This window comes from Leopardus geoffroyi, chromosome E2 (genome assembly GCF_018350155.1).
Source record: "Leopardus geoffroyi isolate Oge1 chromosome E2, O.geoffroyi_Oge1_pat1.0, whole genome shotgun sequence".
In the NCBI taxonomy this organism is placed as follows: Eukaryota; Metazoa; Chordata; class Mammalia; order Carnivora; family Felidae; genus Leopardus; species Leopardus geoffroyi.
The window spans coordinates 59,727,080-59,741,943 of NC_059335.1; the positions used below are offsets into that span (position 1 = coordinate 59,727,080).

The 14,864-nt window shown below is 53.8% G+C and overlaps 1 protein-coding gene across 3 annotated transcripts in view; it reads right to left on the reverse strand.

The window, feature by feature from the left end:
• The window catches only part of FBXO31 (F-box protein 31), a 45,728-nt gene that overhangs the window by 25,758 nt on the left and 5,106 nt on the right, over positions 1 to 14,864 (reverse strand). Inside the window, exons 2-3 of one of the 3 annotated variants that reach the window (XM_045439918.1) lie at positions 6,726 to 6,797; positions 3,614 to 3,700 (exon numbers count right to left, since the gene is read on the reverse strand). The exons of 1 other annotated variant lie outside the window; for it this stretch is intronic. In XM_045439918.1, the coding sequence (XP_045295874.1) occupies positions 3,614 to 3,700; positions 6,726 to 6,797 (159 nt within the window). The remainder of the gene's footprint in view (positions 1 to 3,613; positions 3,701 to 6,725; positions 6,798 to 14,864) is intronic. One more of the 3 variants, XM_045439919.1, reaches the window with a different exon arrangement.

Sequence of the window (14,864 nt, forward strand, 5' to 3'; positions counted from 1 at the left end):
AGCCAGTGGGTGGTCCTCAGACTCAGACTTGTGAAAAGATTAGCATAAATGCAACTGATGTAACCGCTGCCACTTGCTGGTAGCTTCTGGTTGTTAAAACAAAATCAGAGGAGGGGACACGTCCAAACTCATTCCCCAAGGCCAGCATGACCCTGATACCAAATCTAGACGAGGAGGCCACGAGAAAACTACAGGCCAACATCCGTGATGAACCAAGATGCAAAAACCCTCAACAAAATACTAGCAAATCACATTCAACAACACATTAAAAGGACCATTAACCACAATCAAGTGGGATTTATTTCAGGGAGGCAGAGATGGTTCAACATCCACAAATCAATGGGGTAACAATCACATTAACTAAATGAAATCATGTCATCTCAATAAATGCAGAAAGAGCATCTGTTAAAATTCAACATGTACCGATGATTAAAAAAAAACAAAAACCTCTCAACGAGATGGGTATAAAGTGAACACAGCTCGACATGATAAAGGCCACATACAAGAACACCCCCAGCTAGCATCATACTCAGTGGGGAAAAGCTGAGAGCTTTTCCTCTAAGATCAGGAACAAGGCAGGGACGCTCACTCTCGCCGCCCGTATTCGACACAGTCCTGGAAGTCCCGGCTGCAGCAGTCGGGCAAGAGAAAGAAAGAACAGACGTCCAAATTGAAAAAGAAGAAGAAGAACTGTCACTGTCTGCAGATGACACGGCAGAGCATGTAGAAATCCCCAAAGGCTGCGTCAAAAACGCGTCAGAATAAAGGAACCGAGCGAAGCTGCAGGATACGCACTCAGCATGCAGAACGAGACGAGGCTCTCAGAATCCGGCCGGGCGACGTGCAGGCTGCCTCCCTCCCTCAGACCCACTTCCCGCCGGGGCCTCCCTGCCCATTCTAGGCGCGCCTTCCGTCTTTATACTGCCAGGGTCTCCCCCTCCTCGGGAACCCCACGTGTTCTTGGCTCCACCAGGCAGAGGGGACTCTGGAGGAACCTTCCCATCAGGTGCACCTGTGCGGCCAAACACCGTGTCATCTACGTCGAGGGTTAAAAGCGACTCGTGCACCTCGTCCCGGAGGAGCCCCTGTACCTACCAGAGCCGTGGAGCATCGCTGGGACTCCAGACGGACGCCTCACAACCCTGAGTCCTCTGGTCACTGGTCACCATCAATTCACACATAGGGACATGCGTCAGCTACGTCGTTAACGATGCATCCCCCACGATGCCGCCAACGCCTCACGGACACAGACCACCAAGAGTCTCAGGCGATGACAATAACATGCGGCCTGACATAGAAACAAGCACAACCGACACGGCCCAAGCCGCTCGTGGGGGCCACAGAGGCCCTCGACGCCCAGCACCATGAGGTGGGCTGACGTGCGCCTCCCCAGGACAGCGTCTTACGCGGAGGCTGCTGACCGTTTCCGGCCCGGCAGAACCTGGCCCAGAGGACTTCAAGAGACCAGGGAACACCGGGTGCCAAGAGCTCCAGGAACAGGGCAAACTGGTGAGAGAGAAAGAAACAGTGCCGGGTCCCAAGGTCCTCACGAGCCAGTCGCCACGCAGACATTTCCAGAGGATCTGGCCAACGTCAAAAATGCTGCATCCTGAGTTGCCCTCTCCAAGAACACACCAGGAGCCCTGGAATACCGACGGCCTGGGCATACAGGCCTCAAATTCGGGTTGAAACTGGTTTCCTTTCTTCACGCACGTGAACTTCTTTCCTGATGTTCTAACAGACCGTGGAGACAAGAGTGCTCGCAGCGTTAAGTATGTCCCCAGAAAAATGCAACCAATACTCACAAGTTGTTGTTGTCATTGTATTTTCTGGGTCGTCCAAGGTTTCTATAATGCCCACTGTATTTTTAAACAATACCCAAACCTTAGAGAGGACAGCAGTGGGTGGTGTCTGATTAAAACAGGCCTGTTACAAAGCTGTCAGCTACGAGCTTGGGGGGGGGGGGGGGGGGGGGGGGGGGAGGGGGGAGGGGAGAGCACAGCTTGTGGGTGAAACGCCTAGATGGACTGTGACACATCCCGACAGTCACAGAACACTCCTGCCCGCCACGGGGGACAAAAGGACACACTCTAGGTACTGCCCACAGTGGGTCAGAATTCCATCCTAGCCCTACGGTATAAGCCCCAGATGGACTGTGATGCCAGAAGGATCCGTGACAGACATATGACGTGATGAAGCTCTACGGTCCTGCACACAGGCGGTTCCTGTCAGCACAGCTCAACGTTCTACCTTTGCTCACTGACCACTAAGCAGGAGGGTGGGTCACTCCACAGCACACTGTTCTAGAGGAACCTTCCAAGAGGGCAAGAGGGTTCAGAGAACACAATTCACGCCTTTGGACTTCAGACTTGACCCACTGGACCCCCCCAGGTGGCCCACCCGGCTCCTCGTGCCTGCTCACACACACTCCTGACAAGCCCCCTTGTCACAGGAGCTGAGCACGAGCGCACACGTACCCTGGGGCACACTAACTAGACCCAGGATGGTCCCTAAGCGCCACAGGACCAGCGAGCACGTGTCAGCTGCGCGTCCAGTCTGACGGGATGAGGAGCAGTCCCAGAAGCAACACTTCTCCCTCTGTTCCCATAGGGTCTGTTAGACACGAGACTCCAGAGGGGGCCTGATCCAGGCATGAGACACAGACACGCGGAGGCTCAGAAGGGTGGGCGTAACAGGACAGAGCGGTGCCCTGTGCTTCTAGGAACGTGAAGACACCTTTTAGCGCAAGCAGGTACGTTTAATGTCTTCTCGACCACAGACACTCACCCTGCATCTCAGCTCAACCTTACGAAGAGCTGAGGTGGCATTAATCACCTGGAACAGGGCTTATGGAAATTTCCAGACTCGAGTGATGCCAATCAAGAGAGGAATCAGATTCTAATTAACCAACTGTTTCTACACACTTCTGTCCAGCAGGGGTACATCGTAGGATTTCTTTTTAATTCACGCAAGCTAGGGGCGCCTGGGTGGCTCAGTCAGTTAAGCGTCCGACTTCAGCTCAGGTCATGATCTCGCGGTCTGGGAGTTTGAGCCCCACATCGGGCTCTATGCTGACCGCTCCAAGCCTGGAGCCTGTTTCAGATTCTGTGTCTCCCTCTCTCTCTGCCCCTCCCCTGTTCATGCTCTGTCTCTCTCTGTCTCAAAAATGAATAAACGTTAAAAAAAAAATTTGAAAAAAAAAAAATTCACGCAAGCTATTACAACGTGACTAATGAAGTCTCGGAGCAAACCGTTTACGTTTAATTTTGGAACAGAAGTGTTTCAAGGCTTCTACCCTGTCCTCTCTCTTCAGCTTCAATAAACAACAAATATGAAAACGTGCATCAACAGAGCGATCTTGCTGCTACAACCCAAAAACCCCAAAGCTGCCGCAGAATCCCAGCCCGTGTGTGCAGCTGACACGGGCCACGGCTCAGGTGTGGCCTCGGCTGTGGTCAAGCCACGGAGAACAGCAAGAAAACAGCAAAAGCCAAGGAGGGCAGCTCGCTCTTAAGACCCAAGCAGTCCTCGTGCCCAGAGTTAGAGGTCCCTCTCCATGCAGCTTTTCGGCCGTGCTTGCCCACAAAAGCCAGAGGCAGCAGGAGGTACGTACGGCAGGTGTAAACATCTCTGTACTCCATGTGCTCGTAATCGGGAAGAATTTTCATGAAGCGTCCCGACTTGACGCGAGGGTTTATACCTGAACAGACACAGCAGGGAAAGGGTAAAGATGGTTCTGCTCCCACGAGGGTATGAACACTTTTCGTGACAACACCCTCTCCCGCACTGGCCACGGACGTTTCCTGTTACACACTCGGCCCCCAGAACCTCAGGAGGCCATGGCATCTGCCAGGGGTGACCTATCTTCCTTCAACCGAAGGAGTAACACCAGAAACTCCTGATGGTGGGCAAGCTCGGGAGCCTCCTCTCTCGACCACCACAGATCAAGGGAGCACGGAGGTGGGAGAGCCAGGGCCAGCGCTGGGGGACCCTGGGGAGCCCGTTTAGGGAACCCCTGTGCTCAAGTCAGATCTCTCCCTTGCCTGGTGCACACCTGGTGTTTCCCTTGACCTTTGCCGCGTGTGTTTTGTGTCTGATTAAGGGCAATGTCTGCCCGCCCCCTAACTCAGACCTCCTCTACACCAGGCACCAGCATCCATTTTCTCCCAGCACCCATCCCAGAAGCTAAGCGATTCCCTCCTGGGTAAGGCTCTCGGAGCAAGTTCACAAAGACAGTTCCCGCACCATGTATATGAAGACCGAAGCTGGCTTTGACAGGAGCAGATTCAACACTTCGGGACCCTGAAGAAGGGACTATGAATCATTCCCCGGAGTTTGCAACCATTTACGGGTCAAGACTCAGCAGTGAAAAGAAATCTCCAGATGTCCGCGTGTGCCTGTCCACACCCCCGGCACTCCAGACGTGCACAGGAGCATGTTCACCTTACCCTGTCCCCTCTCGGTCGCCCACCCCTGGCTTACCCCAGCCGTACCACCCACTGCTCAGTCGCTGCCCACCTGTGCTCCACGGGACAGCAGGGCCAAGTCGAGCTCTAAGGAGGCCTTAATTCCCACATCTGCAGCCACCCCCGGTGGGCAGAGGAACCTGCCTTCCTCCAGATGCTGTTTTGAATGCCTACACTCCCGAGGACAAGTTTGAGTGCTTACTTGAAGGCAAACTTCTCCCTTCAAGCTGCTTTCAGATGACACTGTCAAACGACCTAACAAACTCAAGCAGTCAGATGATAAAAACTTGACGTAGTGGACACTCCTAGAAACCAGCTGATGGTCCAGAAAAGCCAGGACATCTCTGTCCTCTGTGCACGCACATGGAGACCGTTGTGGGGCATGTGCCTCTGCTTCAACACCAATCTGACATCCACGCTCTGGCTAGATTTAAGACACGAGCTCTGGGAAACCACGGAGGAACCAGAGTGGAGCCAGGGCCACGTGCACACCCACAGAACAGAGCGGGGGCAGGGAGGGGGGCAGAACTGGCTTTCTGCCTCTGGAGTCTGGGCTTTGCAGGATGCAAAGCAGCATTGCTCTGGCTGCTGAGAGGAGAGGACAGGAAGGAATCCGGCATTCAGGACACTTGACCACTTGGGTCCCGCAGACCCACGGCCCCTGGAGAGATGGCAGAACGTGGAGCAGCGGCATGAGCAGAATGCAGAGAAGCCCAGGGAAGGGGGAGCTGGCGGGTCCCAAGCAGCCGGCCTCGCACGGGGTCTAGGGGCAAAGACGGGAGCAGGGGCAGCTGCCGACCTGGGTGCAGCAGCAGAGGGCGAAGGGGAAGCCCAAGGCCCGGAGGAAGGCGGGGGGGCGGGGGGCGGGGAAGCGGGGTGCTGGGCGCGGCAGGGCAGAGGCCCCCAGAGGTGCGCGGCAGGTGGGAGGGCACCGCTGACCCCCACAAGCTGCGTGTGTCGTGAGCACGCTGGCTCCTCAGAGGAAGGTCCGTGAAGAACCCCAGCCTCCGACAGGAGGGCTCCCCGGTGTGAGCAAGCCCGCATCAGAACACGCGCCACGTGTGGGGACAGAGCCTCTGATGGGCGAGGCACCCGCCGGACGACGACATCAGCCTGCAGGGACAGAGCCCCACCAGGGTCTCCCTCAGAGCCCATCCTATGTGGCGACCCCACACTCCCCGTGAGGAGGGGCATCCCAGAGAGAGACCCTGAGTGACAGACCTGCTAACAGGAAGGACAGGGAAAGAGGCAGGAGCCTGCGCGGCCCAGAGCCTGGAGGGGCTGCCAGGGCTTCGGCCGGCTCTCCGTGACCGGCCTCCTTCTCTGACCAGAGTCGAAGGTGTCCCCGCACAGAGTGCGGCCCCAGCTGGCAGGCAAGGCATTCAGGGAGGAGACCACCTGCCGTGCTTTCAACGGAGAACATTTCAAAAGAAGGAAAACCCAAATCTACCAAGATGGTTAGAGATGAAAACTTAAGGTCCTTTTCAGAGCGGTGAACAAGTCAACTTTAGGCCAAAGAGAACTGGGTCACCATCGTCCCTGCGCTCTCCAATCCCCAGCTCCAGGCGGCGGCCGGGCAGTGGACCTGCGGGCTGCCCTCTGCGGGTCGGCGCTGATCCGCGGCTCCCGGGCCGTGACGGTGTGAACACAGGCCTTCGCACACCAAGAGGCCCAAGGAAAGGTATTGGGGCTGGGGGGACCGTGAACACACTCATGACTCTGGAAAGCAAGGGAGCAGAGAACAAGAAATGGGGGGGTCCGGGGGGCTCATCATGGCGACAGGACACTGCAAGGCAGAAGGAGCCCGAGAAGGGGGAGCCTGGGTAGGGCTGGGGGACGGTGCGCTCCAAGGCAGCCCAGCCCCACCGGCCGAGGGAGCCTGCGGGAGCGGCCACACCTCACCATGGAGCTGCTGTCCACCTGTCCCCTCAGGCTGTGGGCCCAGGATCCAGAGGAAGGGACACTTCTGGAAACACCCAGAGTTTCCAGGGCAGCCATGTTTCTCAGAGCTAACGGCCCTTGACACCTAATAAAAGACACCATTCTCCTTGACGGGCTGAAAAGTAAGGGTGAGACGCCCAGAAACAGAGAAAAGAGCCCCTTGGTTTTAGCGCTACCACGCCAGCTACAACCCTGAGGAGGTGTCTGAGAAGGGCCCCGTGGGCTGTGGGTCAAATTCTTCGTGTTCCTATCATGGGTGCTCACTCTGCGTCTGGCTCTGGAACTAAGGTGACAGTGGGTAGCAACAGGTTAACTTACGCTTGGCATAGACGTCTCTACAAGACACGCCCGTGATGTCCAGCTTCCGCAGGTTCTCGCAAACGCCATACTCTGCAACAAGAAACATTTGTGGAGATCATGGTCAAGAAATCATGAAACGACACAAACAGATTGATGGAGGGCGGGGGACGGAGTATGGGGAGGTGCGCTGAAACCTTGGCCCCGTCTTCCAAGTGTGTGTCTGTCCCCTGCTGGGGAGGTTTTGTGGGACTTCTGCACACAGCACCCGCACTCACCAGTGAAGCCTTTATCCTGGGTTCAGACCACACCTGACGAAAGGACAATCCGCACTGTCCACTCCGATGAGCTCCAGAAGCCTCACGGCACAAACCCAAAATCGGACAACGCCCAGCTCGTGACGGGGTGCGGCACACGCTCAGTGGTCAGGAAACAACACGTTCCCAGGAAATGAGATGGTCCTTGGTGTCAGGGTTCCACCAAGGCCCCCTGAACCCCTGCTGTGGCTCGCCACACTGCTGGTTCTACTAAAGCCACAGGCCTGTGATCAGAGTCCCGGGCAAGATCCTGGAAGAAGAGCTGCACACGCATGTCTCTTTGGCACCAGGCCACCTAGACCCCAGCCAGCGACAGGGATCCTTGGAACCCTCCTGCTTCCTTCTCCCTTTCCCTGCCCCGCCCCACCACAGCCCCGCTTTTCCAAGTCACGCCCCAGCACTTCCCAGCTGAAACCTCAGGTGACCGGGTCCCAGCAGGGCTTTGAAAGGAAAGCACGGTCCTGAGCCAATCACCGCGGATCCAGACTTGCCCACTGGCCAAGCTAACAATAACCACACCTGCCCGGTACCAACCGTTGCTCGGGCCAGGCGTCAGTGTGGCCAACCCTGCCGGCAGGCCCGAGACTGCTGCTGCTACTACCCCGTCCACATCAGTGCGGAGGAAACACGCGCAGAGAGGCCTGAGGCTGGCACCGCGGAGCAGAGCTCGCGCTGCGGGACCTGGAACTGCAGCCCGGACGGGGCGCCTCAGGGTGGCAAGCATGGCCCCCCACCCGGGCCCTCACGCATCACCACAGGACTCTCCCCGTGCTCACACTCACTGCAAGCGTCCAGCTGGGGCTTCACGGCACGCCTCTGGGCCTGTGCCCCTGGCACAGGAAGGCCCGTCAAGGCTGGGCAAGGCTGGCGTCTCAGCAGGCCATCTGGAACGTGGATCGACACAGTGGGACCGGCAGTGGCAACGTGCTGCCCCCCACCCCCGGCCCCGATCCTCCAGAGGTCCGGTCTGGTCTTTTCAACAGAATGGATGATACTGGCCCAAATGCCTCTACGAGCTGGTAGCACTTCAACGGTACCCAAAGTAAAGCTCGAGATGCACGCAGCACGGAGAAGCTACCTGGGGGCTGGCGGCTCAGGCCTGCCCGGGACCCTGCTTCTCCCTACCTCCTCTGCTGACGAACAGACGCGACGTTGAAGACTAAGACAAAAATCACAGCCTTGCTCGTTATCAAGCCAAAAAAGCACAAAGCATGCAGGGTATCCTGCTGGCTGGAGAGCGAGGACTGGAGGCCTGCATCTGGAGGCTGACGCAGGCTGAGGGCCTGGGAGCCCTCCGTGAGCCTGGGGCAGGGACTCAGCCACACCTGCATGGAACCTGAGACAGCACGGCTTGTCCACACCCGCACAGGCCACCCGGGCGGCAGAACAAACTGAAGCAACCAGTCCACCCCACAGTCACTGAGAAGGGCTCTGCTCCACGTACGCGGCCTTCACCACTTCCTGTCCGCTCTGTGATGCCCATCGCAGCCAAGCGGCTCCTCCCGAGAGTCACCGGTCAGCGGTCACTGCTGTGTCTGGCTCTCCAGACACACTGGCTTTCTCTTGTGCAAACCATGCACTTCAAAGTTGCCACCGCACAAGATTGCTGCTTCGGTTTGTTTGCTGTGTGGTTTTGAAAGGACAGCTCCTTCCCGGCTTCAGCAGGCCACCAGTGCATGCGGTGACGGACAATGAGGAGTCTCTTACCGCCTCCTTGGCCAAGTGGTGTGACTGCAGGGGGCGGGGGTGGCAGTGGTCCTCCGTGAACCGCACGCTTCTATGATACACGCACTGGCACCCTCGGTGCCAAGGGTCAGATACAGGGCACAGATGTGAGAGCGGGAAGTCAACGGCCAGGCCTCCGTGAGGCACTGATGCTGCTCCCTGGGCCCAGGTCGCCGAAGGCTAGTGACTTGACATGGCTTTTGCGTCAGAGTCCAACCCACACTCCGTCGCGACAGGAACCAACCTCCCGAATGGCTCCAAGGACTGCAGCCACAACGGCCACATCACCAGCTTTCTGTGCGCTGCGTGAGGGCACAGCACTGCTGGCTGGCATCGCACGGGCTACGAAGCTGCACAAGCAGTAAGTGTCCACAAAAACCCCACCAGCAATCAGAAGAAAAGCAAAATTAGGGTGCAGTGCTAATAAATACAGCAATCCTTAGCGGGGTTTTCTTAATGTTCCCTAAAGGTCCTAACAAATCCACCAAGGCAGAATAATGCCATTCTGACCTAACCGTCCCTCGGAGAAATGTTTGATTATTTTCCACCTGATGGAAAATCTTTCTCTTGAATAGGGAATAAGAACAACGCCACATCCTCTGATTGTTCCAGAAACCTTCCAAAAGTCATGAGGGGAAACTGCCCTTAAAATAGCTTTAGGGGGGCGCCTGGGTGGCTCAGTCGGTTGGGCATCTGACTTTGGCTCAGGTCGTGATCTCAAGGTTCGAGTGGGTTCGAGCCCCGCGTCGGGCTCTGTGCTGACAGCTCAGAGCCTGGAGTCTGCGGCTGATTCTGTGCCTCTTTCTGTCTCTGCCCCTCCCCCACTTGTGCTCTGTCTCTCAAAAATAAATTTAAAAAACTAAATAAATAAAATAAAATACCTTTAGGGCCTGCAGACTGGCCAGCACCATGTACCCTTGCTTCTAGAAAAACTACCAAGTGTGACCTCCATCCTTTGGCACAGACCCTGTCCCAGATGACTGAAAGCTAGCACACCAAACCAGGATGCCTCCGGCTGCTTTTCAAGCACTGCATTTGGGGTGGAAGGCTGGCGATTCAAGTCTCCTTGCTGGGGCATCCGGCTGGCTCAGTTGGTGAAGCATGTGACTCTTGATCTCGCGGTCATGAGTTCAAGCCCCACGTCAGGTACAGAGATGACTTAAACAAAAAACTTTTTTACAAAAAAGGGTTTCCTTGCTTATCTATTATATAAAATAGCTTAAGAGACTCTTTTTTTGAGAGTGTCTACTCCAATGATGGCCACAAAATAAAAAATAAAAATTAAATTAAAAAAAAAAAACAGAGGTGGGGAGGGGGAGAAAAACGGGTGAGCTGGGCTTGAGGAAATTTACAAAATGTGGAAAAGTACGGGCACACAGAACTACCATATGACCTGCTCTCATTCTCCATCTGGGATACATCCCCAAAAGAGCTGAAGGAGGGGCCCCTGCACCCACGCTCCCAGCAGCACTATTCACAATATCCAGAAGGCAGGTAAGTGGGCCATCCACACAACGGGATATTATTCAGCCTTAGAAAGGAAGTAAACTCTGTCACCTGCTGTAACATGGATAAACCTTGGGGACCTTATGCTCCGTGAAACAAGCTGGTCCCCAGAAAACAAATACTGCAGGATTCCCTGGGGTATTTGATTCAGAGAGACAGACAGAAGAACGCTGGCTGCCAGGGCTGGGGGAGGAAACGGGGAGCTAGAGATGGGGACAGAGGCACAGCTGAGCAAGAAGGGAAAGTCCTGGAGACGGACAGGGGCGATGGCTGCACAACGATGTGAAAGTGCTCAGCGCCACAGACTTGTGCATTTACAAACAGCCCAAGTGGAAGTTTTTGTTCCATGTGTACGTTCACCACAGTAAAAAAAAAGTAAACGGCCACTTCAAATATTCCAACTGGAAAATTTCCACAGCGCCTGGGGGGCTCCATCGGTTGAGCGTCCGACTTCGGCTCAGGCCGTGATCTCACAGTTCGTGGGTTCAAGCCCCGCGTCATACTCTGTGCTGACAGCTCAGAGCCTGGAGCCTGCTTCGGATTCTGTGTCTCCCCCTCTCTCTGCCCCTCCCACACTCTCTCTCTCTCTCTCAAAAATAAAATAAACAGAAAAAAATTTTTTTTGTTTTTGGGGCGCCTGGGTGGCGCAGTCGGTTGAGCGTCCGACTTCAGCCAGGTCACGATCTCGCGGTCCGTGAGTTCGAGCCCCGCGTCGGGCTCTGGGCTGATGGCTCAGAGCCTGGAGCCTGTTTCCGATTCTGTGTCTCCCTCTCTTTCTGCCCCTCCCCCGTTCATGTGCTGTGTCTCTCTGTCCCAAAAATAAATAAACGTTGAAAAAAAAAAAAAAAATTTTTTTTTTTTTAATTTTTTTTTTTACCAAAAAGCTATTTGAAAAATGTTTTGCCCGAGAGAAAAAACCGCCCAGTGATTTGGCCCAAGTCAAGCCAACACAAGCGGCAGCCTCTTGTGACCCAACTGCCAGGGGCTGCCAAGTGCTCACCACGCATTCCCTCTCCAACGAACTCCGGGCCGTAGGATGGGGTTTCCCAAAAACTCCCCATCCACACGGCACTCTGGTCAGTCTCTATGGGAGGGAGAGAGTGGGCTAGAAGCGTTCTCTCTCTCCCTCACCCCTGCAGAAACCAGCAGACACACTTCTGCTTCTTGAGAGGCCCGTTCCCTGGAAGGGAAGGTGATTAACAGACACAGTCCCTGTGCCAGCCATGACAGATCAGCACACACATCAGAGCAGAAGGGGACCAAGGACGGGAGCGCCATTCTTCCGTGTGCCACATCAGTGCCAGAGGCGGCCACGGAGGGACCCAGCCTCCTCGTCCCCATTCACGCTGTGACAGCACCACACTCAGACGCTACCGCAGCGAGCCGATGGGCACACAAGACAAATCTGGAAAGGGAAGTTGTCCCCCAGCCCTGGAGGGAGTTGGACGGCAGCAGTGATGGGAGGCCACAGGCAGCACCAAAAAAAAAAAAAAAAAAAAAAAGGCATGGAAGATTCTAGGTAGAAAAGCAGCAAAGACAGAGCCTCCACAGAGGACCATTAACCCGTGGGGGCGCCAGCAGAGACGTGCCTGGAAATGCAGGCGGAGGCTCCAGGGAGGCCACTGCACCACCAGGTGAGGCAGAGGCAGGAGGAAAGGACCGGGTGACCAGACATGTCACTGGACAAGCAGGGAGAAGGGCCGGAAGGTGGACCAGACGATGCTGGTTTCCTTCCTACCTGCCGCACGCTGCAGGGTTCTCTAAATAAAACTCTAAGATGGCTTGATTGGTAAGACTGATTTTTGTGTGCACTCAATTAGGAGTGAAATACCCTCCTTAATAAAGTATGGCTCCAAGTTTGACTTGAGGCTAAAAACGAAGTTGGGGGCTGGGGCTGGTGGGAGGGGGGATCTCCACCAGGCAGGACAGGGGAGTTGGGCACCCAGTCCCCGGGTTTCCCGACACCGCTGCTCTGTGCCAGTATCCGGGATCACCTCTCCAGCGACAGACCACTGACCAGGGCCCCGCTTCGCTCAGCTATTACTGTAACTGCATGAAACGCCTCTCTCTCTCTCTCTCTCTTTAATAATGTAGCAGATCTGGAAAAACTCTGCAGCCAGCTCATCTTAGGATGGAAAGACTGTAAAACCCAAAACATGGACACAGCCCACAGGTGTCTCTTATTAAACACCTGGACTATTCGGGACGCTTAAACAAACGCTTCCCCAGGACGGCCGACACCGCCTATGACTCATGTGACTTGCTCTCAACCAGTTCAGTCCATGTAAAGATAAGCAATCTCAGTGCCAACGGGCTAAGGACTCTGACCCCAGTCCGCCTCCCACGACAGGCACCCACCTGCTGGCCAAGTGACACCCACTCCTGGGAAGGCCCATCTGTCACCCTCAGACACCCACACTCCCTGCCCCGCCGCCCACGGAGCAGACCAGGAGAGAAGCCCGTGAGCCTGACGGGGCAGTCACTGCCACCCCTCCCCGGACCTTGTCTAGTGTTTCTGACACGTCCCTGCTCCTCCACTAACACTCCACACACAGGCCTGGCCAGCTCAAGTTCCCGAGCCTCTCCATCGCCACCGGGTGGACAGTGATGGTGTCGCTGGCAGAGGACGCTGACTCATGAGTTCCAAACCCCGCCAGCCTTGGGGAAAGGGCCTTCTTTGCAGAGGACGCTCGTTCCTCTGCAAAGTCCCAAAGACACCCTTGTGTTTGCAAGCCCTTTCCAGCCAGAAAGACAAAGTCAGAGCCTCACACGTGTTACACACTCATTTTATAAACACAGGGCAACAGTAAAAATGGCAGTGCCTGGACTTCTAACAACCAATCGATTCTTTTTGGCAAGGTACCAGTGTCTATCCAATTAAATATGGTCGGGGGACATCTTTATTCGATGCTTTCTGGGTACCAGGTTCACTTTCTAGCTTACTTTTTTAAGGTCAAAAAGACGAAGTCTAAAAAATGTTCCCCTGTGATGCACCACTGTCCTATACCCTTTTCTGCTTTGCTAACTAGAAGGCAAAGGTTTCTCTGTAAAGCACCATATGAGATTCAACTTGCAAAAACACAGAGGACTATAGTCCTTTCAATTGGTAAAGCAGGAAAAAAAGATAAAGGTTTCCCCTCAAATTTTGAAATCCTGCTGCATGTACCGGAGGGGGGCTGGCCTCCCCTTCTCGCGGTTAAGACACGTGCGTTTCTATTACAGGAACAGTTCACTGACCTGCCCATCCCACCACCAAAACTAGTGGGCTAGGATCTGCTTTACAAGTAATCATAAAATATCCCTGAAGCCAGCCTTGTAACGTACAGCTTGCCCATTTCACCTCTTCCTAAGATGACCTTCCAATTTTAACCGTATTTAACAAAAGCCACGTTGCTCATATTTTGCATCAGCATATCAGATAGGACAGAAATAGCATTTTCTTCTGATTGCAAAACCAGAATTAAATATTGGTTTTTAATTTCCCATTTCTGTCAAAAAGATCATACATTATTGGAAACGGATTATTTCTAATCAGGACAGAATCTAAACCCACTTTAGACTTACCACAGATCAAAATATTACCCAAATATCATTCTATGTGTCAAAAAAAACTTACCATCAAAGGAAGAAATGGGCAAATTATACATACATATATAATATATATATCTTAACTATATATATTCTATATGTATTATATATCTTATTATACATATATATAACATATATATCTTAAATTCAAAACCTGACACCAGCAGGTACTGAGCTGAATGATATGAAATCCTTATGTCTGAATATTTACAGCTCAGTGTGGGAGGGGAAAAACACACGCATTCTAAATCTGTCTTTTGTTATTATTTGATTATTCTGATTAAGAACTAGGGTGTGAATGTGGACCTCTAAATTCACCAACTAAATGGTGAAGTATTAACCAAGAAAAGCCTCGTCAGGGTCAAAGGCAAAATAACGCACTTGGCTTCACCCTCAGAACTCCGAGAAGTGATGACTTATTTATAGCCCCACACGTAAGTTACTGCAGGAGGCCTGCAGCCTAAGGACTGATGATGCATCAAAAAGTGTTTACCCTGGCCCTGGCCTGCACCCGCCCTGGAGGCCGGGCTTGGTTTGATCCCATTCCTGTAAGCCAGCCAGTTGTTATGTGCGAACCCCAAAATTAGGAGCTCAGACTTGGCTTCTCCCTACCAACCTTCTTTCACCTGCCCAGAGAAATACCACTAGAAAATATTTGATCCAACGGCTCCAATAAGCAACAGACTAGAAAAGCCAAAGTTCTATACAAGTAACTGATTTATTGCTAGGACACTGGAAATTGTGAACGTCTCACCAAACATTACAGAGAGCTACCTTGTTTTCAGTTCCCAGTGCTACCCCCCGACCCTCCCCCCTTGCAAAATCATCCTGTCATTTTAAACACGCACGCATTGTCTGCACCCTGAAAGTCCATCATGGCCCTAAATCCTGTAAAGCAAGAAAACACAGGTGTATGGTATCCTCTTCCCCACTCCCATTTTTGTGGGTTGTTTTCTGTTCTGGAAAATCCAATCAAAAGATAGAAAGCAAACATGTAAACATGTAAATTCACTAATTAGTCTCA